General features: G+C 39.7%; 1 protein-coding gene across 1 annotated transcript in view; it reads right to left on the bottom strand.

Moving 5' to 3' along the window:
• Nucleotides 1-26779, bottom strand: part of LOC149144268 (aminopeptidase M1-like) — a 117960-nt gene that overhangs the window by 65869 nt on the left and 25312 nt on the right. Inside the window, 3 exon segments of the mRNA XM_089448166.1 lie at nt 11068-11184; nt 11385-11489; nt 12677-12830. Coding sequence (XP_089304292.1) covers nt 11068-11184; nt 11385-11489; nt 12677-12830 — 376 coding nt within the window.

Raw genomic sequence — 26779 nt, 5'->3', positions numbered from 1 at the left:
TAGACGGAGAAGTTTGGTTTAGGAGATCTGCTATGCTGTTAAATGGAGATTTATTTTCTACGGTATTCAAATCTTCATAACTGTTGATTTGTTGGGGCGGGCTTTCTCCTTGCTTGCTTTGCGAGTTGTTTCCTTCTTCCTTGATTTCTTGTGACTCAGAGTTTTCTCTAGAATAGTCTTCTTTGATGACAGTGTAGTGTTCTTTTTGTGCTCCTTCCCACCATGTAGATCTGTGGTGGTTTTTTCTAGCAAAATTTTTCTCAGAGGCTTTTGGGCAATTTTTGGCTAGATGCCCCGTCTGAAAGCACGATCGACATCTAAAGAGGACACTTTCATAATCAAGCTTCTGGTTCCACACATAGTCTTTACTTGTTAGGTTTATTTCAGCTGGGAATCCGGCGCTGAAATCCATTTCCACACAGATGCGTGCATAGGTGGTTTTGGCATATTCCTCTGTTTCTGGGCACCTGCAGTAAAATTTCCCAATTGCATTTCCGATGGCTTTTAGCGATGAGAGATTCCAGAGATGCAAGGGTAGGCTTGGCAATCTCACCCAAACTGGTGCTGAGGTTATCACTGCTGTAGAGGGATCGAATGATGGGTTCCATGGCTTCATGAATAGGCCTGATTTTTCCCAAAACCAAGGGCCGGAATCTAAAATACATTGTCTGCTTTCAGGATTTTCAAAATCTACTATAAAGAAACCTCTAGCACAGGGGTAGATATTAATTTCATCAGAAATGATAGGCTTCCATACCTCCGAGATCCAATTGTGGAGTGCTATCAGCCGAGGCCAAAAACCATTGAACCGGCAAATTAGGGCACTTTCGGAGAACTTCAAAGCTTCATCGAGTGAGTCCTGGACCACTTGGATAGTGGGAGCTGGGGCTTCACTCACGATATGGGCAGGAGATTGCCCTCCAGAGGCGGATGAGCCACCAGTTATTTTTGCGAAGCTCGGAGCCATATTTTACCAGATCTGCACCAGATCGAGCCGAGATCTATATATTGCAGAAAGCCGAGATCTATACCACCGGAAGCCGCAGATCTATACGCAGATCTATAGATCAAAAGCTGAGATCTATATATTGCAAAAAGCCGAGATCTATATATTGCAGAAAGCCGAGATCTATACCACCGGAAGCCGCAGATCTATACGCAGATCTATACGCAGATCAAAGCTGAGATCTATACCACCGGAAGCCGCAGAAAGCCGAGATTTATTCGCAGCTCAAGCCGCAGCTCAGGGAGATCTATAGAAAGCCGAGATCTATTCGCAGCTCAGGCCGCAGCTCAGGCCGAGATCCAAGCTGAGATCTATACCACCGGAAGCCGCAGAAAGCCGAGATCTATTCGCAGCTGCAAGGAATGACGGAAGAATATGGCAGGGTTAAAGAACAAGAACAGTTTGGAGACGGTTCGATGAGCGAAATATGTATGTAAACAAATTCTATGATATGAGCGAAATATCTTCTTGGTTGTTGAAGCCCATTGCCAAGAAGCAATCCATCCAAGGTGAATATTTTTTCTTGCAGGGGGCTTGTTTCTGAAGCATCTATTTTAAGAATGAATATGCTGACCACAAAGCTTGTACAAGTGAAGATCAAAACAGTGATCTTTCACATGGCCAACTCGGTCACAATGTTGGAACCTGCAAATTTTTTGTTGTGGAGGAGCATGAACAAATGAATATGAACTATCATGCAAAAACCCAACACTAAGAAACTGCATGGGCTTGGAGTAGTGTGGAGCGTGAAGAGAAACCTTATTATCATATCCAAGACATGTTTTATGCTTGTGTCAACAAGCTCTTCCCAAGGTTTGATGATTGGTTTGGGAAGTGTTGGGTGAATTTTGGCGTCTACATGCAAATATGCTCTTGAATAAACCTCAACTTTACTGATTTGACCACTTTCAGGGAGTTGATGGAAGTTTGTCTCAATCTGGAACAGAGGATTGTTCTGAACATATAACAATTCAGAATGACAACTCTTCTGTTGAAGCTCATCTCGTTGTAGTTGTCACTCAAGCTGCAAAAAATCAATTTTGTCTTATGCATTTTGCAAACAAGTTTGAATATTAGACAGTGTACTCATTGATTTTAACCATGCTTTCAGCAGTAGACTCAATTAGAGTTCTCAATGGCTCGTAAATTGTCAATTTTGGCCATTTTTTTAACAGCACAAACTCAAGAATTAAGGGTTTCGACTTCCCAAAGGTGCATATGTTGAACACAATTCATTACATGTGATAGTGCTATTGTTGATAAAAGCGTTGCAAATTTGTCTTTGTTAGCTTTAGTAGCATCGAATGTGTTCTAGTCACGAAACTTGGTGGAGAGGCTAGAATACATGAGATCTCCATAACCCATAAATTGTTTCTAGAAATTCCACCTAGAGATGGTTTAATTTATTAACCTATTTTTTAATGTTTCCTTGTCTAAACTTAGGAAACCTGGTTAACCCATGCTACAAAAATAACAATAATATTTTTAATATTTTTCCCTTCTTTTTACAATGTACAAGAATCAAGAGTAAATTTCACATTTATGAAGACCGAACCTAGTCTCACATTTCAACAAGACATAGGGACACCACACAAGTTGGATTGGCCCATACATTAATGATCGACCCTACAAAAGCAAGTTCCTCTAAAACCATGAGTCCCCAAATAAGCCCATCTGAGGCCCTCCAATCCTATCCAAGATGAAAAGAGTCAGAGATGAACCTAAAGGATCAATTGGGGTCCAATGAAACACAAGGTCTAGGACACCTAATACAAGACTTCACATGGTTGTTATAAGGCTTTAACTTGTGACCTCGACTTACAATGGTGTGAAATGTGTTGTGAAAATATATGTATACCCTGTGAAAAATACACTACTGAAATCTTATTGCAACAAGTAGTATTATTTCTTCTAATTGTTAATTAAATTAGCAGTTTATTGATATGGCAACAACAAAATAAACACACTGCAATCTTCACAAAATTACTGCAGAAAATAAAAGCACTGGAAACTGAGAAATATGCTAGCGCACACATAAAAATTGACATAATTAATTTTGGACAAATGTCACTAGAAAAAACCAACTTGGGAATACCGGTGCAACAACTAAGGGTTTTTATTATTATGCAGTAATGAAATAATCTGAGTACAATCTGGATGTCAAAAACTTGCAATCCTGCAAAGAAAATACTGGCAAAAATTATTTGACGAAAATTAACCTCACTCCGAGCAATCCCTGCACTCGATTTTGCTTCTGAAAAGCAAGTCATCTACCATGCCCTGTGCAGCTTCTATGTCACCCTTGTGTAGTCCACTATACATTCAGCCCAGAACAACTGCAAATCAAGCCTTCCTGCCTGCTGCTGACTGGGAAATTAACCTCCCGCAATCTAGAAATACTTTCTGGCCTCTAGAGCTAAAAACCAGCTTCACCTTAGCAAAATCAAACTGCCCTTTAAGGCTTTTGCGCAACCTCTAGGAGAAAATCTCGGCCACTGCACAAAGTACTCACCAGATCTGGAAAAGCTTCCTCCAGCTTAACTGTCCTTGTCCCTCTTTGTCCCTGCTTCCTTCTCTAGCTCAAACTCTTCCAGCAACTACTGCTACTCTCTGGAAAATCGAACTCTCCAAGGAAATCGATCTCAAGTGTGTGTTCTCCATCCTATCGACTTCTTTTATAATCTTCTATTGGACCTCCAACGGCCAAGATTAAATCTTAATCGATGGCTAAGATCATATCAGAGTCGATCTATGTGAGTTTCTAGATGAATCACACCTTATCTCAATTAATTCTAATTAATTAACCACTTCTCCTAAGTTTAAACTTGGGAAATATTTAAAAATAGGCTAATAATCTAATTGAGACACTTCTAAGTGGAATTTCCATAAATGATTTCTAGGTTATGGAGAACGCTTCTTTTTTAGCCTCTCCACAAAGTTTCAAGACTAGAACACCTACAATGCTACCAAAACTAGCACTCCCTCTTAGCGAGGAACGTGTTCTAGTGCTGCACTGCTACTACAACACCTTGTCTCTTTATCACCCTTTGTCACGTTGTTGATGTCTAGCCACTGTGATTGCATGCCACTGCCCACCAATCACTACGCAACTCTGATGTTGCATTCGTGTTGTTGTCGACACTGCTATATTGTTGCCAACTCTACATCTGCACTGCAACTCCCTCTCATCTGTTGTTGTTGGTGCTCCACGGGGACACGTCCCCCACCTTCCTCGCCCCCCCACGCTCTCGGGACAGGGAAACTCATGGGGAAGCATTTCCCCATGTCCCCTTTTTGGGGAAACTCGGGGGGACTTTTTTCTGGTGACATAAAGCGTCCCTCCACGTCCCCCCAAATTTTGTTGCTAATAACAATTAAAAACATTAAAAAAAATACAAATTTTAACATAATTAAAAATGAATAAAAATTTAAGGATAAATTAAATTTTTAAAATATAATCATTCACACCTCTCATTTATTTCTTATTAACCCTACGATTTTACCCTGTCGCCTGACATTTTCCTTTTGTTGTCGCTCAACATTTTACCTTGTCGAACGAGATTTTCCCGCTGCCACTGTTTAACATTTTCCATTTACAATTTGTTGTGATTCGGATTTAATGTCAACCAGGGCCCCGAGACATTTGGAGTTGCGATTTTGATTTTGTGACTTGTAGTTGTCAGATTGGAGCTGTGATTTATTATTTAGTACTTTTTGAGAAATTTACTAGTATTTCACTACTTTCAAAGTTTACTTTTAGTTTAGTATTCTATGGCTATTTTAGACTTCAGCATAATGTCATTGTCATATGATGAATTTACTTTTCGATGTGCATTGTGTAATTTCAATTGTCAAATATTTAATTTAATCTAGATGTACCTTGCATAATATTAATGCCCATTGCCAAATGATGAATTTAGATGGAACATTGCATAATGTCAAATGATGGATTCAATTTAGTAATTTACTTTTAGATTTACAATTTTACATTGATGATTGCAGAAATGTCAAATGATAATTCTGATTCATAATAGTCTAATACGAAATGATAATCATATTTAGATTTACATTTCATAATTATTAAGATTTACTATTTACTAACTTGGTTATTAACATATTGGTGGGATTTTATTTTTTATTTTTATATATTAAATTTTTTATAATTTTATAGCTTTTATGACTCTGACGTCCCCCGTTTCCAATAAATTTCCCTAAATTTTGGGGTTGCTTATATACGTCCCCTTTATGCTATTAATGTTTGCAACTGCAATCAAATTCCACCTTGAACAGCTCAAATGACCGAGATGATGATTGCATTAGATTTCTCTTTTCAAAAGGACCAAAATCGACCTAAAGATCACCCAATTTGGTCAAGCGGAAGTTGAGTTATGAATTACTTTATTCATACATGTATCAAGGAATGGGTCGACCCTAACCACATGAGTAACTGCTTGGGTCAGCCTTAACCCTAGGTGAACCCTTAGGAAAGCCTATAAATGGAAGACACCTCAAGCTCATTTGGACACATTCGATCAAGCTATCTTCTCTTCTCTTTTGTCTTGGTTCGCACAGGTTCGACAGAAGGAGTTCACGCAAGGGTCTAAAATCACAGGCGTGAGGTTCGCTTTGAGTTAGGGTTTTCTGGTTTCTAGACACTAGCACAAAAAAAGGCATTTTAGTCCCTGGATGTTGGCACACAATGGTCATGAGAGCGTCAAGAGAGCCTTGGACGTTAGCACCAAAGACTTATGGGAGCGTCCGGGGCTTCAGAGGCAGAACTAGAGGTGTCGATCCCCAGACGCTTACATAAAATGGCCTTAAGAACGTCCAAGTTGTCCCGGACGCACACACGATAACTTCAAGGGAGCGACCAACAGTTTTTGAGTAGATCTGATGAGTTGTTCCCCGGACACATGCACAGAATGGTATGGGAGCATCTGGGCTGCCATAGTACACACAGTTCTCATAGAGCATCCAGGGCTACTATAGTCTCTCACACAGCTTCTCCCTGCATCTGAGACTCAAAGATGAGATTTCAGTATTCCGAAGTTTTCGCTCAGTGACAGCAATTGACATCAGTTTGTGACAGCACATTACAGCCATCAATATGAGGGTTTTGATTAGATTTGTTTCATGGATATCATTATTGTTTTGTTGCATAGATAAAGTTATGGATCATTTTACTCTCTATTGCTATATTATTTGATGACTATCTAAGAAGAAGAATATTTGTAAGGGTTTTCCCCATAGTGGGTTTTTCCCTAGTTCTGGGCCAATCCTGGTGTCTCTATGTGTGTGAATGCTTTTCTTCTATTGTTCCTTTTATGTTCTGTTGCATAGATGATGATGATGATGTTGTTCTTTCTATATAATTGCATATGCTAGTGTATAATGATGTAGATCTGAATAATGTAATGATGATATGGGGTGAACTTAATATGTTAAATGAAGAAATGCAATTATCAAAGCAAAGAACAATATAGCGCTATGAAAAATTAACAAGGTAACAGAGTTGGGCTAAAGAAAAGTCATGAAGATCACCCCAATAATGACACCTTTGATGGAAGCAAGAAAAGGATGGTTGAGACCTAAAAGAATTCTAGAGTTTGAGGAAAACCCTAGGCATCTTGATGTTTAGAGTTTGATGGATTCTATGAGGTTAGGGTTGGAGAGAAAACCATGGTTTATGGCAATGACTTGAGATTTGATGTATGAAACTCTAGCATGGTCTATGTGAAGATGCTCGAGCACTTGACGAAGATTCGATGAAGCCCTAAATGGGATAATCCCTGTCAAACCCAGTTGGATACTTTAAGGCAACATTAATATATGGACCATGGATATTGATGCCTCTTGAAGATTGGTTCAAGAGGAAGATGATCACCTCTCATTGAAGACAAGTATTTCTTGACTTGTGATGCTTCTTACTTGTTAGACTTATAGATCTGATGATTATGTTTATTGCTTATACTTCCTACATATGTATTTAAGTATATGGATGTTGCTAACCTCTTTGATGAGATGCAGTGAGTATATCCTTGTTGAGGATCATTTGAGATGAGGAAAGGAAAGCTAGATCTGGAAAGAGGTAAAGAGGTACTTGATGAAAAGATGACAAAGTACTTCAAGTGGCCTATGTCTAATGAAAAGGCGCACAAGTAATACCACAAGGTATGCATGGTATGTTATTGGCTCGGTAAGCCCTAAGATTTGATAGGAATGTCTCCTTCTTTAATGGCTCATACATGCACATGAAAGTGACTTGGATCTATGTTTCTTATGATGAAAAGATGCACTTGGTGTTGAACATTTTTTATCTTCTTGAATTTTATGAGGTTATCTAATGTTGATACATTGATACACTTGATGTTTGGCTAACATCTATGATCTATCTATTGGATATCTTGATCCTATAAAGAAGGCTAGCAACTTGACTCTAATAAATGATAGCTCATTGACTCTTATACATGACTCTGATGGTAATACTTGCGATAAGCATGATGAAAGCATATGGAAAGAGTGATTGACACTCTTGTTGTTTTGATAAAGCTTTATTGAATGACCTAATTTGATCTAATTGATCATGAAGAGCATGGTAACCTTGATGTGAAAAGTATAAGTGGAAGCTTGATCACTAGATTTCTTACTAATTATGATCATGTCTTGATGGGATGAGTAACTATGGCATAATTGAATGTCATGACTTGATAGAAAGAGCTATTGTTTTCATAATCTTTGAGATATGATACTACATCTACCTACTACTTTGAGTCTAACCTTTGATGAAAGATTGATGTCATGATGTTGATAGCCATGTTAGATATATGTTTATGTTCTAACAGATCTATTGTTGCTTGGCTCTAGTAGAGACAGGTTGATGACATGAATGAAGATGAATGAAGTAGATCCCCAGTCAAAGGGAGAATCTCTTCTTAAGACTCTTACTCATATTACTATTTGCATTCTGTGTTGCTAAAGTATGATTTATGTAACAGTATTGATCTGCAGCAGAGTCTCAAATTTGAAGGCCATTTAGAAATTAGGGTTTCTTCTCTGGACGCAATCACAGATCTAGGAGATCTCATCCCTAGACGCATGCATGCTAACGCCTAAACAACATCCAGGCAACTAAATACACTCCCATGCTAACCTGAAGGGAGCGTCCAAAGGTTTGACTAGAGTTGACCATCATTTGAAGCTTTTTGAAGTTGTTTGAACTCTGAATCAAGTTGTTTCTGACATATTCAGCCACTGTAATCTGACTTTTGAAGTTGTTGGGTTAAATTGTTGATCACATAAAAATGAAGTATTGTGCATAAAATCAAATGGTCACTTGGAAAATGTCAGTCCCACATGTGTTGCAGATAGCAAGAAAAGCTTGAATGTTTGCCATCACATAAACATGAGGTTGAACTTGTGATTGCAGGTGACCGAGACATACATATAGATATGTCAATATCTTTGTGCTACAAGAATTTGGCATAATTTGGTTGATTGATATAGACGAACAGTGTTTTGTCATGATACTTAACAATAACTTTGAATTGATGATTGAGATATGCCTTGACTAATCTCTACGATAGCTAATTTGGACTTGACCTGATGTCTAATGATCTGATTTGACAATTGTTGATTTGCCTTGATGTCTATGCTATGTGGGCACAATGATGTATATTCGGAAAAATGATTTTGCTTTGGCTTCCTTGTTCCTAGCACAATGGTTGAGATAATGATAGTTGTGATTCATCATACCTGCATGACTCATCCTTGGTGTATGCATTTACACCTAGTGAAAGAAATGACTTGTATTATGATTATAAGAAAACTTGATCAAGTTCGGATTCAGCATACCTGCATGACTCATCCTTGGTGTATGCATTTACAACTAGTGACAAAAACGACTTGTAATATGATTATAAGAATAACTTGATCAATTTCGAATTCATAATGCAGGATTGATGACAACTTGTTGGCATGATGAAATCATATGAGCTCCACCTATCTCCTAGTTGAGAGAATTGATACAGCTTGGATGGGCCTAATGGTTAAGAGCATGTGTTTCCTCCTAAGAGGTCACAGGTTCAAAACCAGAGGGGGGTAGAGTATGTATGCCTTCGTAGACTTAGCAGTCAAATCGCTGCGCGGAGGCAGGTCCCTTGTCCCACAAACAAGGGGGTCTCATACACCAATTTGGTGTCTGGCTTGGCTGTGACCTTAAAAATGGATATTATTATTATTATTATTATGACTTTGATAATGGTCGTGATCTAGCTTCTATACTCGAATGATTTGACTTTGTTGTTGTGATGGTACAACATTGATTTATGTAAGGTTGATTACGCTGACTTAGCAAGGCATTATGCTTAGAGCATTGCAATCTAGATATGTCTATATTTGACAGTTATCTGATGAAGTCAGCATGATGAGTTCCAAGGTATGGCTTTGATATTGATTATGGTTTTGGTTTTATATCATGATGATCTACTTGTGACAGGTGATGAGCCTTTGATTATCTAAATCAAAGGGAGATGGCTTCTGAAGCCCGAAATGATGTATCATGGCATGATAAATCGATTTCTGGAATTTGGGAAAGAAATTCCATATTGCAAAGCTATTAAAAAATGTTTTTGTATAATGAAAATGAAAATCCTTGGATACTCCGATTTGATTTTCAAAGATATTGTTGAACATGACATGGCATCAGGCAGTCATTTGAAGCATTGATGTTATGTTTTGAACATCCATCTGTATATATATGATGTGCATGGAACCTGAATGAATTCATGAGTGAGTTGCTTCACTCACATAGAGTTGTCTCCAAGCATCCTTTGATATATCTGCATGAGGTGTTTTATTTTTGAGAATGAGATATCTCTCCTATGATATGCGTCTGCATAGATGTATTGTTGATATTTGAGATTATTGTTGATAAGCACATTTGGATGTTGCTTTAGTATGAGATTTGCCATGATATCTTGGACGAGAGGTCCATAGTACGATTAAGGTTGAGTATGATGTTGCTAGCATGGCCAGCTGTGAAGCGGGATGAAGAAACTCCTTAGAGAGTTGTCTGAGTATGATCTGGATATGGCATGGATACATTGAGGTCCGATTAGCAGAAAGTCCCATATTTATAGTTGGGACCAAGATACTCTCATATATGAAGACAGTGCAGCCATTCGAATCAAACTCATGCTTGTGGTTGGCACCTCCTTGAGAGGGAGGATGATTATGGTATCCTTTTGTGATTTATATGATTATATATGATCTGACATGATATTTGATTTGATGTTCTGTATGAATAGGAAACAGCTGCTATTGAGACAAGCTGATCCCAGATTCAAGTATGATGAAAGCAGCGCTGATCGAGGACACTGAGCCAACTCGTCCTCCTTGTTTGAGCTCCCAGGGTGAGGAATTGAGATGGAGAGCTCCTAGGGTTGAAGGAACTTTGGACAATAGGGTGTTACCCCTATCTGTTACCCATAGGGTTGGAGAATGTTGCTCCCCTATCTTCATGGGGTCAGAGAATGTTGCTCTCATGTTTGGTCTTTGCAGAGTATACAAAAATTGGCATCATACCCACAAGCAGGCCAACTTGTCGAGAATACCACTCCTCATTTGGCCAACCTAAGTTGATTATGATGCAAGTGTTCTACCACATGACTATTCTGGATGGGAAGATCAATAGGCAATAGGACGGGTTGAGGGTAAGCTCACCTATCAGACATCTTTCTAAAGCACCACATTGGGCATTCCAGTGAAAAAGCAATCAAAACTTCACTGGTTCACTAAAAGTTGCACCTAAGCCCAAGAAATCATCCCTGTTTTGGGTTCCTCTATTCTACACAAACCAAATATGTTTTCAACTATAGCATGAACCTGTTCCATTTTAATCCACAACTCAGAAAATTTGCAAATTGAAACTAGTATCAAGGTGTTCAGAGAAAAAATTTCATCATGAAGTCAAATAAAAGAAAATTATTAAGAAATGATGTTCCTTATGCACACTCTACGTAAACACATTAATAAAGATACCACCAAACAAAAAGACACTTTACCTCAATAGGATGTGACTCAACTAGCCCATCCAACCTATAAGCCTCCACTGTTTCATCAATAAATTGAGTCCATATTTTCCACTCAGGAAATAGGTAATCCACTGCCAAATAGCTAACCTGCAATTTCAGAAGTTGCATAATCCATGTAAGAACATAGTACTAGTATAACTGCCTCTGAAAAAGACCTATAGGATCAGTTAATCTTGCTAGTAACGCAACATCTCTGAGACATGCTACAGATCCAGCTGTTACACTAAGAGGATCAGCAAAATTATGTGATATAAATTGAACCAAAAGGAAAGATTTGGAAAATTTACCCAAGTCGCAAACCCCTCATTCAGCCATAGGTGAGTCCACCATTCCATTGTAACCAAATTTCCAAACCACTGATGCGCTAATTCATGTGCCACAACAACTGCAACCTAGAAAACCAGTAAAAGATGAACTTTAGTGAACACTTCACAAATATTTTCAAGAATCTGAGCATAGACAGCAAGAATTAATGGTAAACATAATTGGGTTATCAGGTCACTATGTAGCATGTAGTATGTACAATGGTGAAAAGTTCCCAACAACAACCAACCAGTCAACAAAAGTTACACCACTAATGCAATGAACAATGCCAAAAGAGAATCTAGGAAATTGCACAATTGCCAAAGACCACAGTGCATTGATGCTATTGTACATAGCAGTCCCATTAACCAATTTGTTGTTACCTGTTAGACGTTAATAAAATTATCTTATCCTATTTACCTGTAAATGTCTCAGCATATTATATGGAACAACTTCTTAAAACACTAGATTTAAGCACTAAGAATTCAAATATATTTACTCTAAACACAGTCCTGTAAATATTTATAATATATATTTAGAGTGCTTTCATGTGAGACCAATCTAGTACATTTAACATTTCATCCTGATAAATATTAGCATCTTTTGACCTTTCATAGAGCCAACTAAAGATATAATCCAACAAATGCCATCAGAACCAGAATGAGAAAGTATAAATTCATTTCCATACACCATTTTAGAATAATCAAAAAGCCCAATGTTGCTGATAGTGTAATTCCAAAATGATTGCCATCATTGCCTTCAAATATAACTATATTCCATGAATTCTTAATTTCCATTAAGCACATATGGCGCCACAGCATGCAACTTTGCAAACTTTATTGCTTTGCCCATCTAATATTTTTCAACTCTTATTATCAATCTTTGATTTTGTGATTTTCCCATAATCCTTGACCATTTTTGTGATCCCAGTATTTTCTTTTATCTAAAGAAAGATATCTATACTGTTTCCAGGAAACTATTTAGTGGCATGTTTGCTCCAGTTCACCAATAAGGATTTGCATGTATTTCAGGATTGTTTGTCTTTGCTGCACAATTCTAAAATTTCTTAAATGCATGTCTAAAAACGTCTCTAATATAGCACATCATGGCACTTATCTATTCTCTTGCAGAAATGAATGTTCAATAATGATACCTTATATGGAAGTATTTCCCAAAATTACGTTTAATATAATTCCTTTCACTGGACTAAACAAGTTACCTTATTTGTTTATCCCGTCTTAGAAATCATTTAATAGAAGATGAGAAAAACATGTACCCTTTGCTTATTTGCGGCCGCAGAATGCTTCTCATCATATAGCAAAGCAGTTTCCCGATATGTAACCAGACCATAGTTCTCCATTGCCCCAGCAGAAAAATCAGGTATAGCAACCATATCCAGCTTTGGCAGGGGGTAAGGAGTCCCAAAATATCTGTTAAGAATTCAGGGAAAATAATGAGGAAGCATAAAATACTGCAGAAAACTGTTGCAAAAGAGTTTATCCTTATCTGGGGAAACTTTCTACACACTGATTCAAAAATGATTAAATTGAAACAGTAATCAAGTGGAAAAAAAACTTGATTAAATAAAAATTGTTAACAAAGAAAATTTAAATCTGAATTGACATTCACTGCATTGTTAACAGGCTAACAAATCATTATCAAGCCAAAAGAAAGCATCCACTTTATTCATGAAAACAAATACTACCAGAAAGCATCATTTTGTTACAAGAAAGTGATTCCCCCACCCTCTCATATTGTGCCCAAGCCCTTTTAAAGAACCTTACTAGGATATGCCTCGAATACAAGTGTGACAGTAGCCAACTACCAATTACAGACTTCTTTAAAGAGGGTGCCTTTCATTCACTGATTCCAAAGGAAAACAATCTGTCACTAGCTATGTAAGCACAGAATTATGAGAAGACAACCAATGGAATTGAGATATTGTACACTACCACTTATAATAAATATTGAACAATAGCCATAAACCTTAAAGCACACAAGATTTCATATTTCCCGGTCTGGATGTCAAACCAGTGAGAAAAAAAAAATCTTGGAGAATCAGTACCACATGGGCACAGGTTTCAATAGGGTGTGTCCAAAATCCTGTGAAACCATCATGTGATATATCCCAATCCTCCCCATTTTTGAAAGGAAATGTCTGGGGGACATGGGTGAACTCTCCCACATCCATGGGGGCATCCCCTTCCAAACAAGGACGCCCCCTGGAATCCCCATGTTCAGAGATGCATCCTCTAAGCTGGCAATGGTTTCCTATGCAACTCTGGGAAAAACACTGATGTCCACAAGTGACACAATAATAGAGTTCCCATATACATCAAGTGTATAGTACATAAGAAAATACCACAAGGCATCCACAAGATAAATAGAAAATATACAGAAAGTAAAAAATTAAAAATCACACAAATACTAAACAAAATCTCACCAAGTGATATTCAATTCACATAGGATTCCAATGACATCTTTATAACCCCTTGTTTCTTGACTCACAAGTGTTACACAGTATTTTGTCACATTCCCAACTCCGTACCCGAAGTGTCGTCCTTTGTGCCACTGCTGTCACAAATGTCGTAAAGCGACAAAAGCTGCATAAACTCATTCACCATGAATTATATGCTCAACACATCCCTGAACAGATGGAGAACTAATGTCTTGAAGTAATTCTGGAAAAACTTGTGAAAAACCCTAATTTGCAAGACCAACGCTACTTTTAGTAGGCAAATCTGTGTTGATTACCTTTTGTCTAAATAGTGACTAGCGCTTGCAACGCAACATTTCATAGGAAAATCCGCACTGATCCTCTTCCAGCAGTTTCTCCAAAAATGGAGCAAAAGATTCTCTTACTAGAAGCCTCGAGAACGGCAAGTTGGTAGTTGTTGGATGAAGATATGGTCGAGTACTCCCATATAGAGCCTTTGATCCTACCTTTAGGAATCTTACCTTTGGGATAAGGATATTCTTCCCTTTGGTGGACCCCTAACCTTCTCTCCATCACTATAAATCCCTTCTTCACTTTCCTATTGAAATTTGGTACCAGAGGACAGGTGGTTCCCTAAGGCTTTGATCTTTGGCCTAGAGAAAAGTGTCCAAAAGAATTTAATTTTTCTCCTAAAGTGACTTTATAATTTTTATAAAGTTAAATCTAATTTAAAAGTGACTTTAAGTGATAAAGTTACTAAGTCTAATTTTAAAGTGACTTTTATAAAGTCAATGAAAAATTAGAAAGGAAAAGTGACTTTGGAAATAAATGACTAAGTGGGTCTTTATTAAAGTGGGGTGAATTAAAAAATAAAAAGTGAGATTTAAATGAGCATTTAATCTCAGCCTTAGATCTCAATCTATTTCAGCCATTGGATTTAGGGATCACCCAAAAGTCACTTGGGGTTAGATTAAAGGAGGAAAAGGTCATTCATTCTTTCATGAGCAAATTGGGAGAAGGAGAGCAAGAGAGCAAGGGAGATTTCTGAGCAGGGAGGAGAAGGAGACAGCAGCTTGGCACACATTCCAAGGCAACAGTTGAGCAGATTTGTACCGCTGGTTCAGCACACAGTGAAAGGCAGATTTTGGCACAATTTTCGAGGAGTGGTTTGCACAAAAATCTAGGAGCAGTTTGCTGATTTTTCTGCATGCAAAACAAGGGCCGTACAATGCATTTATTACAGTCCGTACAGCACATTTAATGCTGGTCGTACAGCAGCATTTAATGCTGAAAGTGGGCACGAAAATCGATGAGGCCGTACAGCATTTATTGCTGTCCTGTTTGCTGTAATTTCCAGTTTGCTGTGAGGCATGGGAAAAGAGATAAGTTGTAAATTTGCTTACTGATTTTTTACTGAATATTTCTCACTGTGAAAAAGACATTTTCAGAAATAAAGAAGAGCTCTCAAACTAGTTTTCCCCAAGAGTTGTAGGGGGTTTTTCCAGGGTCAAGTTGACCAAAAATCTCAGTGTTTAAATGTGTTTTAATGGCTGTTTATTACTGCTGATTTTTATTTCTACAATTTCCAGCATTCTGTAAAATTTACAGAATTTGTGTTTTCGGCAATATTTATTTTTTCAGCTTGTTAAACGTATGGTTATGGGAAAGGGCATTTAACTACATGGGAGAAATAAGGTGAAATTGAAAACCGGGGTGCGAAAACAGAAATTTGTACATGGTATCAGAGCTTAAGTGCTGAAGTGCAGTTTGGGACAGCAAAAGGAAAAATTACAGCTGCTGATTTTTCATAAACAGCAGTTTTATCTTTACTACAGCAGTGCTATTTTTCAGTTTTAGGACCGCAGGATGTCATTGGGATTGAGGGTGGAGGATAGGTTGGATGGACATACAAATTACAACGTTTGGAAGGAGAGAATGCAGAGTATCTTTGAGGAGGCAGAAGTCTGGGATATCATGGGGCATACCACACAGAACCCTGTTGTTGTGCCTACTGATGCTACTCAGTTGACAGCTTATAATAAAAAAAACAACAAGGGTAAGAGGTTGATTCTAGACGAAATCAAAGACCATTGCATTCCTCATGTGAGAGGAAAGAGCAATGCCCATGAGATGTGGACAGCATTGTCCAATCTCTACCAGAGTACCAATGAGAACCGGAAGATGGTCCTGAAGGAGAAGCTGAAGAACATTAAGATGGGTAATGATAGTGCGGCTGGATATCTCACAAAGATTACTAATGTGAGAGATGAGTTGGCAACGATTGGAGAGGCCATTCCACCCACTGAGTTGGTGCGGATTGCAGTGAATGGCCTCCCCCGTTCATGGTTGAACTTTGCTGATGGGGTTTGTGCACGTGAGACCCTTCCCACATGGGAGAGGTTTTGGGATGATTGCATTCAGACAGAGATCAGGAAAGGTCAGCTTGGGGCAGCCAAGCTAGTTGAGCAGGATGAGGATGTAGCACTGGTGGCAGGAGGCAAGAAAGGCAAAGGGAAGAAGCAGGCTTCCACAAGCAGTGGTGGGGGCAAAGGCAAAGGTAAAGGTAAACAGGGGAACACACAGAATGACTATTCCAAGGTGAAGTGTTGGAATTGTCAAAAGATGGGACACTATGCAGTTGTGTGTCCAGAGAAGAAGAAGAAGAAGGGGAAGAACCAGGACGTGGCAGCTTCAACAGAGATTGAGGACTTTGCAGGTCGTTTTGACCAGGAGTTTGCGTTTACTACGTGTGAGTCCTCTAGTGCAGGATCACCTGCCACACAAGTTCAGAGGGAGCATGCTTTTCCTTTGATTAGCGGAGCATCTTCAGGTATCTGGTATGTGGACAATGGGGCTTCACGTCACATGACAGGAGTCCGTGAGTACTTCTCAGAGCTTTTAGAGAGTGGCACTGATATAGAGGTAGTACTCGGTGATGACAGAGTTGTTAGAGCAGTCGGGGTGGGGACACTGACATTTCAGAGGGAGTCCAAACCTCCCTTGAAAGTGTCAGATGTTCTTTATGTGCCAGGGATGAGGAAGAACCTCATATCCGTCTCAGCTTTGGAGGACAGAGGATATGAGGTACTGTTCTGGGAAGGACAGGTGTTGATGTATCCCAGGGGCACTCCAGCTGATTCAGCGAGAGTGATAGGTGTACGCCATGCAAAGGTGTACAAGTTTGCATTCCAGCCCCTTTTGGCATTAAGCAGTAGTACCGACAGCAGAGCTAGCAGTTCTTGGCTGTGTGAGATTTGGCACCACAGGATGGGACATATGTATCATGGAGCCTTGAGGACATTGCGGGAGATCACTACAGGTGTGCCAGATTTCAGTATTGATCACTTTGATACTTGCAGAGGTTGTGCGATGGGCAAGTTTTCCAAATCCCCTTTTCCCAGCAGTGACAGCAGAGCGACTGGGATACTTGATTTGATTCATTCTGATGTGAGCGGTCGGATGTCTCATGTTTCCTTGAGTGGATATGAGTACTATGTTTTATTCATTGATGATCACTCCAAGAGGACCTGGATTTATTTCTTGAAGACCAAGAGTGAGGTCTTCAAGCGGTTTCAGGAGTTCAGAGCTCTTGTGGAGACACAGACAAGTCGAAAGATCAAGTCCCTGAGGTCGGACAATGGAGGAGAGTACACCCTTGGAGAGTTTGTTGACTATTGTGCGGAGGCAGGCATTAGGAGGGAGTTCACTGTTCCTTACAACCCCCAATAGAACGGGGTTGCAGAGAGGAAGAACAGATCCATCATAGGGGCTGCCAAAGCCATGTTACATGATCAGGGGTTGCCATTGTTCTTGTGGGCAGAGGCTTGCAACACAGCTGTTTACTTGCAGAACAGGAGTCTGCATCGTGCCTTGGGGCACATGACTACGGAGGAGGATTTCTCTGGGAAGAAGCCTGATATTGGTCATCTTCATATCTTTGGATGCATTACATACTCCTATATACCCAAGGAGAAGAGGACCAAACTAGAGCCCACCGCAGAGAAGGGTATCTTTGTGGGCTACAGTGAGACCTCAAAGGCCTTTCGGATTTACATTTCTGCATAGAGGAGAGTTGTTGTCAGACAGGATGTGAAGTTCGAGGAGGACAGGGCCTTTAGGAGGTCACGGGAGTTAGAGTATCTGGATCAGCCAGACCCTCAGCAACAGTTGAGTCAGTCGCAGGGATCCAGTGGGTAGGGATCAGGGGATCCGGAGGTACATCTATGAGGATGTCAGGTCCGCCAGTGAGGAGTGGCTCGCCGAGCCAGAGGGGTGGTGCTCCGGGCAGCATGCAGAGCAGTTCACAAAGCAGTTCACTAGGGAGTCCACTGATGGACAGTTCACACGGTACCTCAGCTTCTACAGATTCAGGTGCAGGCAGGAGGACAGCAGACAAATAGTCAGGAGTTCAGGCTCCTGATGATGAGGAGGAGGAGGAGTTTCATTCTCCGGTGGGAGAAGTGCACTCAGGGAATAGGAAGCCCAAGTGGCTTCAGGGCACCTTGAGAGATGCCTCATCTGTTGCTGAGCCGAAGAGGTCGGTCAGAGAGAGTAGACCACCTGAGAGGTTTTGTAGCTATATGGCGATGGTTACCAGCATCCTTGACTCTGAGCCTTCTAGCTATGAGGAGGCAGCTAGCCAGCAGGTCTGGAGAGAGGCCATGCAGGAGGAGTATTCTTCTATCATGAAGAATGATGTTTGGGAGGTGGTGCCGAAGCCTGAGGGCAAATCCGTGGTTACTTCCAGATGGCTTTACAAGGTAAAGCATGCTGCAGATGGCAGCATTGAGAAATTCAAAGCAAGGTTTATGGCTAGAGGGTTCTCCCAGGTAGAGGGAGTTGATTATGAGGAGACCTTCGCTCCCGTGGCTCGATATACTTCGATCCGCTCCATTATATCGATAGCAGCAGAGATGGGTTGGAAGATCCACCAGATGGATGTGAAGGCCGCATTTCTCAATGGCTTCATACAGGAGGAGGTGTACATTGAGCAGCCACAGGGCTTTGAGGTGCATGGGAAGGAGTCCCATGTGTGCAAACTGAAGAAGGCCCTTTATGGCCTGAAGCAAGCTCCCAGAGCTTGGTACTCCAGGATAGATACATATTTGCAGGGGATGGGTTTCACAAAGAGTGAGGCAGATCCGAACCTTTACTTTATTGTGATTGGTGAGGAGCCTCTCATTCTGGTGCTGTATGTGGATGACTTGGTCATTACAGGTGCAGAGAGACTCATAGAGCACTGCAAAAGAGATCTTGCGACGGAGTTTGAGATGAAGGACATCGGCTTGATGCATTACTTTTTCGGTTTGGAGGTGTGGCAGGAGGGGCATTTCTTCCTGGGGCAGGGGAAGTATATTGTGGACTTCCTTAGTAGATTCCACATGGAGGATTGTAGACCCATGTCGACACCGATGATCACCAACTGGAAGAAGCTTCATGCTTCGAATTCCGAGTTGGTGGATCCCACATTGTACAAGCAACTGATTGGTTCCTTGATGTATTTGGTCAACACTAGACCAGATATCTGTTTTGCAGTCAACACGATGAGCCAGTTTATGTGTGAGCCTAGGAAGGTTCACTGGGTGGCTGCAAAACACATTTTGCGGTACTTGCAGGGGACAGTGGATTATGGTCTAGACTACAGGCAGGGAGATGGAGTGAGATTGGCAGGATACATTGATTCTGATTGGGCAGGTTGTGCTTCTAACAGGAGGAGCACTTCAGGGTGTTGTTTTGGGTTGGGTTCAGCAGTAGTGTCATGGTTCAACAAGAAGCAGCAGTCAGTAGCACTGAGTTCAGCGGAAGCAGAGTATATGGCAGCCAGTCTAGCTAGTTGTGAGGCTATCTGGCTTCGCAAGATGTTGTTTGGCTTATTTGGTCAGCCGTTGAGACCTTCAGTGATTTACTGTGATAATCAGAGTTGCATTAAACTCACGGAGAATGCAGTATTTCATGACAGGTCAAAGCATATCTGGATCAGATATCATTTCATCAGAGACTATGTTCAGAAGGGAGCTGTGAAGCTTGAGTATATTTCCACTGATGAGCAGGATGCAGATATTCTTACCAAAGCCTTACCACGGGCCAAGCATGTCTACTTCAGAGACAAGATGGGTGTGGTGAGGAACACCTTCCTCGGTAAGAGGGAGTGTTGAAATTTGGTACCAGAGGACAGGTGGTTCCCTAAGGCTTTGATCTTTGGCCTAGGGAAAAGTGTCCAAAAGAATTTAATTTTTCTCCTAAAGTGACTTTATAATTTTTATAAAGTTAAATCTAATTTAAAAGTGACTTTAAGTGATAAAGTTACTAAGTCTAATTTTAAAGTGACTTTTATAAAGTCAATGAAAAATTAGAAAGAAAAAGTGACTTTGGAAATAAATGACTAAGTGGGTCTTTATTAAAGTGGGGTGAATTAAAAAATAAAAAGTGAGATTTAAATGAGCATTTAATCTCAGCCTTAGATCTCAATCTATTTCAGCCATTGTATTTATGGATCACCCAAAAGTCACTTGGGGTTAGATTAAAGGAGGAAAAGGTCATTCATTCTTTCATGAGCAGAGTGGGAGAAGGAGAGCAAGAGAGCAAGGGAGATTTTTGAGCAGGGAGGAGAAAGAGACAGCAGCTTGGCACACATTCCAAGGCAACAGTTGAGCAGATTTGTACAGCTGGTTCAGCACATAGTGAAAGGCAGATTTTGGCACGATTTTCGAGGAGTGGTTTGCACAAAAATCGAGAAGCAGTTTGCTTATTTTTCTGCACGCAAAACGAGGGTCGTACAACGCATTTATTGCAGTCTGTACAGCGCATTTAATGTTGGTCGTACAGTAGAATTTAATGATGAAAGTGGGCACGAAAATCGAGGAGGCCGTACAGCATTTATTGCTGTCTTGTTTGCTGTAATTTCCAGTTTGCTGTGAGGCATGGAAAAAGAGATAAGTTGTAAATTTGCTTGCTGATTTTTTGCTGAATATTTCTCACTATGAAAAATACATTTTCAGAAATAAAGAAGAGCTCTCAAACTGGTTTTCCCCAAGAGTTGTAGGGGGTTTTTCCAGGGTCAAGTTGACCAAAAATCTCAGTGTTTAAATGTGTTTTAATGGTTGTTTATTACTACTGATTTTTATTTCTGCAATTTCCAGCATTCTGTAAAATTTCCAGAATTTGTGTTTTCAGCAATATTTATTTTTTCAGCTTGTTAAATGTATGGTTATGGGAAAGGGCATTTAACTACATGGGAGAAATAAGGTGAAACTGAAAACCGGGGTGGGAAAACATAAATTTCTACATTTCCTCAATGGATTGGTCATTGATTGCCTGCATTCTTATTCTGAAACTATGCCCAAATGTTGCCCATCTAAGTAAGGAGAAGGAGTGCTTGAATAGTCTTGGCTTGGACTTGGAAATCCATTACAAAGGAGGTCTCCAACATCAAGGCAATGCCACTGCCGTCACAAATGTCGTAAAACGACAAAAGTAGTGTAAACTCATTCACCATGAATTATATGCTCAACACATCCCTTAAGAGATGGAGAACTAATGTCTTGAAGTAATTTTGGAAAAACTTGTGAAAAACCCTAATTTGCAAGACCAACGCTACTTTGACTAGCGCTTGCAACACGACTTTTGATAGGAAAATCCATGTTGATCCTCTTCAGGCAGTTTCTCCAAAAATCGAGCAAAAGATTCTATTACTAGAAGCCTCGAGAACGGCAAGCTGGTAGTTGTTGGATGAAGATATAGTCGAGTACTCCCATTTAGAGCCTTTGATCCTACCCTTAGGGATCTTACCTTTGGGATAAGGATCTTCTTCCCTCTTTGGTGGATCTCTAACCTCCTCTCCATCACTATAAATCCTTTCTTCACTTTCCTCAATGGATTGGTCATTGATTCCCTGCATTCTTATTCTGAAACTATGCCCAAATGCTGCCCATCTAAGTAAGGAGAAGGAGTGCTTGAATAGTCTTGGCTTGGACTTGGAAATCCACTAGAAAGGAGGTCTCCAACATCGAGGCAATGGTTGTATGCTTCCCTTTTTATTCATTAATATATACATCTAGTTTACATTTCATAAATGTCTAAATATTTATTCATTTAGCATGATGCTCCTTGATCTGTCTTGTAGTTTACGTTTGAATTATACGATGTATGCTCGTGTATTTATTGTTGTCTTTTGATCTCTCTTGCAGGTATTCAAACGCAACGAACAGCGAGGAGCGAGCCAGGAAGCTAAGGGATAGACATCATCATCAAAGGTTTAGCGCTTAGCATCAGAGTGAGGTAGGTTTCTCTCTCTCACTTTGCATTTTCAACATAAACTAGGAAAGCTTGCACTAGTTTGTCTGGTTTGTTGCTATCCTCTCATAGGACTAGAGAGATCGCTTTTGTCAGTAGAAGGGATTTATCTAGATAACAAATTGGCGACTTCGTTGGGGAAGCTACACTCTTTCATCCTCCTTTTGTTTTTTGCCTTCTCGTTAACTTTGGCTAACCGTCGAAAGACCCTGTCTTTGGATTGATTTTCAGTTTGTACTTTGAATTGTTGGTGTCTTAGGGTATTGGGTCTAGAATTTCTTGCTGAGTCTTTCTTTTTTTCCCTGAAATTTCCTCACTCAGCGTGTGTTTATCAATGACATTCACGCTGACAACGCTTGTTTTTCCTGTACAATCACGCTGAAAACCTTGTCTTCCACTATTTACCCGCACTGAAGACCAGCACGGGTTTTGCTATGAAAAGTAATGCTACCAGCACAGGTTTTGCTATGAAAAGTAGTGTTGCCAGCACAGGTTTTGCTATGAAAGGTAGCGTTGATGACCCTGTCAACACGAGTTTGGCTATATAAAGTAGTGTTGGTCTTTGAATGTGAGAATTTTTAAGGTCTCTACTGAAAACTCTAGTGTGTCCTGGTCTCTAAGGTCTCTTCATTGCTTTATCTGCATCAATCTCTGTCTGTATGCTTCTAATTTCTTTGTGGAATGCAAAAGATTATCTCTTGCTTGAAGTGGTAAAAAAATCGGATTTTGATTTTGTCAAGTTTTGAGTCGATTGAGATCTTTGTTTACTACTTGTGTGCTTGAGAATTATTGATTGTTCTGTTAATTAAACAGTGATTGCTCTTTTACATTGATTAAAGGAATCGATTTTGCATTGAATTAGTGTTCATTTCAAAAAAATTACTTTTCGTAAAAGTGAATTAGATTAGTTTGGTTGAAGAGTTATTTTTTGGAATTAAATATTGGAAATAGATAACATTTTTCAATAATTGAAAACTAAATGGTGCATTAGTTGCATTAAATCATTTAAAGCAAAAAGAAAAAGCATAATTCATGTAAGTGCATCATAGGAAAAGAGAAAATCCTTTTTATTTTTTGGCATTGCATTCGAAAAGAAAAAGTGAAAGTTAGTAGAGGACATTTTGTTTGATGCATTATTGATTGAAGCTTCTTCTCTTGATTAGTCTAGCCTTCATCGAAATGAAAAGTTTATTTTTCTTTTCTCATATAGTTGCATAAGTGTTCAGGTGACATCGTTTTGTGCCCCAAAACTGAAACATAATTCAAGATAAACATTAAAAATTATTCAATTAACCTAAGGAGCATTTGGAACTTAACGAAAACATTTAGAGGCTAGAGACGCGTTCTGGCATATCTATAAACCTAACAATTGTCATTATCTGCCAGCATTGTTTCCCGGGGTTGATATCCTGTTCCACGTACGGAAGTATATAGGATCATTCTCCAGTACTTTCGGGTATATTAGAGGCGCTCCCTCGTCGAACGGTTACGCATTAGACAGCGCTAACACGGACTTGTGCTACCCGTACCATCACGTATATATTGGGAAACCCCACTAGGTTGCTTTAGCCACAGGTAACCATGTCAGCCACCTTGTAGACGTGATACACTGAACACAACATTCGGGGAGATTGGCCGTCGTACATTAAGTCCTTGGTTCCGCCAACATGTGTTCACGAATACTCGGTAAACCTTTTTGCCTAGCTTACCCCTTTTTGATTTATTTGTTGTTAATTTCTAAAATTAATTGACCACAGAATAGTATCCTTCCTGTGGAAATAGTCCTTAGTAGATATTAGGTATAGACTAATGGCAATAGTTCTTGAGTCTACCAACCATGGAAACCCCTCTGACGGGAATCCTAGTCCTTTTTCTTCAAGCTTATGTAAAAATGAAACCATTCCCAATTTAACTTTCATGATTGTCGTTTTCATCAGCCTGTTTTTGCCAGATGAGCCTTGGTTTGTCCATTCCATCGCCACCATCTCTTTGGCCGATCATACGCTTTCACTTGGTTGTTGTACCCTTGCCTGAGGAATATATGCGATGAGTGGTCTTATTAGCCAGCCTCTTGAAAAGATTGTCGAGCACTTGTCTTTTCAAACTAGTAAAAGTAAATAAAAAGACGTCTACTCAGTATAAGTTTAACCCTTTTGCAGACTGAGATAGCCTAGCTACAAAAAAGGAATACCTTAGTTAAACATGGCTAAGAGGTTCTCTTGAGTATTGTTTTCTACCTTTTCGAACTTAAGAGACTATCTATGAAAAGCGATATCTGGAGTTTTCTTTTCCGCCTCTTTTTCAAACTCTCTAGACATGAAAAAGATGTTGAGTTACCCCTCCGTCTGACTCATAAAACTTAAATGACGCGGGACTTGTCACCATGACGAGACCGAGCTACTCCTTCCCAGGGCTCGTTAAACTTACTAGGATGGATTCATCCGAAGAGTGAACTTATACAACAAGCATATGTTATCCTCTTCAAGCTTTTTAATAAAAATAAAGAGGTACTCGCTAGCAATAGCAAGGGAAAATGGAAGTAAAGTGTGTTTTGTACCTTGTATAAAAGGCAGCATGTCGCTCTTGAACATGACACTCATCTGTATCTTGTGTCGAGTTTGAGATATCCTCTCTTTTCCACTCGCCTTCCTGGGTTTGGGAAATCCGTTTGCCTCTGATTCGATCACCCCTATTGTCACCATGACCTCTGATCCCATTTTGAGTCAAACGCTGCCAAACTCCAGAGTCGTGTCGCTGATATGTTCAAGAGAAGTCCTATCTGCAAAGTCAAATTTTGTATACTTATTTGACCCTCTCTACAACAATCCTGAATCACTCCTATCATTTTGCGATATCCTATGTTTCATGTCGAAGATGTGGGAAACTTTATGGCCCTCCTTCGACGGATCGCTCCCTGTTGACTTCAACTCATTATCCAGGAAGATGATTTAGAAATGCCCTTTCAGTACCTTGGAGCTTACATGCCTCAATGGCAAGTTCTTCGTGTTCGACAACAAGCTTACATCATTGGCCTTCGATTGAATGATTTTGCAAGTGTTCGACTTCAACCCACCTATTCGCACTTGAAGATTGTACTGGTGTACCTTGAGGGCCATCGTCATTATTGGTGGTTTCTCTCGTGCCTGTTAACAGTTTACATTATTGACCAGTAATCAGGTGGTTTCTACCATGTTCGACGTCAACATATCTATTCACATGGTTAGATTCAGTCCTTGGTCAGGATAAAGATGAAGATCTTGGATCTCAACTGTTAAAATCAAGGCTATGTTGAGTTATTGTGTATTCATGATTGTATACATGATCCTTTTCATACAGATGGCTACATCCATGCTATGGATCCTTAGACATGATCCTTTTCATACGGATGGATGCGTCCATGTCGTGGATCCATAGACATGATCCTTTTCAGACGAATGGTTGTATCCATGCTATGGATTCATCTATTATATTTTGATGCCTATTCAGATGTATTATCCAGCATATGTATATATCAGAGATGTCATATATTGTATCATGTTTAATTTGAAGGTGTCTTGATGGTGGCCTTCCAAGCTCCTTGCCTTAACTGATAAAGCACTTCAACTATCACTTCTTGTTCTGCTTTCATGCTTTAGGGGGCATTTGTTACATAGTATTTTCTCGCATTCCCAACTTTGTGCCCGAAGTGTCGTCCTTTGTGCCACTGTCGTCACAAATGTTATAAAGCAACACAAGCTGTGTAAACTCATTCACCATGAATTATATGCTCAACACATCCTTGAAGAGATGGAGAACTAATGTTTTGAAGTAATTCTACAAAAAATTGTGAAAACCCCTAATTTGCAAAACCAACCTTACTTTTAATAGGCAAATCTGTGATGATAACCTTTTGTCTAACTAGTGACTAATGTTGGCAGCGCGACTTTAGATAGGAAAATACACGTTGGTCCTCTTTAGGCAATTTCTCCAAAAATGGAGCAGAAGCTTCTCTTACTAGAAGCCTCAAGATAAGGATCTTCTTCCCTCTTTGGTGGACCTCTAGCCTCCTCTCAATCACTATAAATTCGTTCTTCACTTTCCTCAATGGGTTGATCATTGATTGCATGCATTCTTATGCTGAAACTATGCCCAAATGTTGCCCATCTAAGTAAGGAGGAGTGCTTGAATAGTCTTGGCTTGAACTTGGAAATCCACTACAAAGGAGGTCTCCAACATCAAGGCAATGGTTGTATGCTTCCCTTTTTTATGTAGAATTTCTTGTAGATTCACAAGCTCATGTAATCTACTAAAACGAAAAACAAGAATCTACTTCTACTTTCAACCAGCGGAAGCCACTAGATCGATGAAAACAATAATCAGCAAGAGGAAGAACATCAATGGCACAAAACACAATATTTATCCAAGGAAAGCCACAGCTCAAAACCCCAACTATCCATATTGCATTAATCAGAAATCCAAGATGAGAATACAATGCTTGTTCTCACAAGAACAATCCCTGCACAAGTATAATCAACTCTCAGCTCACAAGCTAGCTCAAGCCAAATCATTAAGCCTATTCTGCAGCTCTCCAAGCCCCTATTTCCCTGCCCATTTCCTAGGATCAATAGCCCATATTTAAAGGGAATTCATGCTTCCAAAACTGCGTAATCC

Source organism: Pinus tabuliformis, chromosome X, assembly GCF_031772625.1.
Source record: "Pinus tabuliformis cultivar Carrire ecotype Pingquan chromosome X, CPIR1, whole genome shotgun sequence".
Taxonomy (NCBI): Eukaryota; Viridiplantae; Streptophyta; class Pinopsida; order Pinales; family Pinaceae; genus Pinus; species Pinus tabuliformis.
The sequence above is the reverse complement of the archived record's forward strand: the minus strand, read 5'-3'. Positions and strand labels throughout refer to the sequence as shown.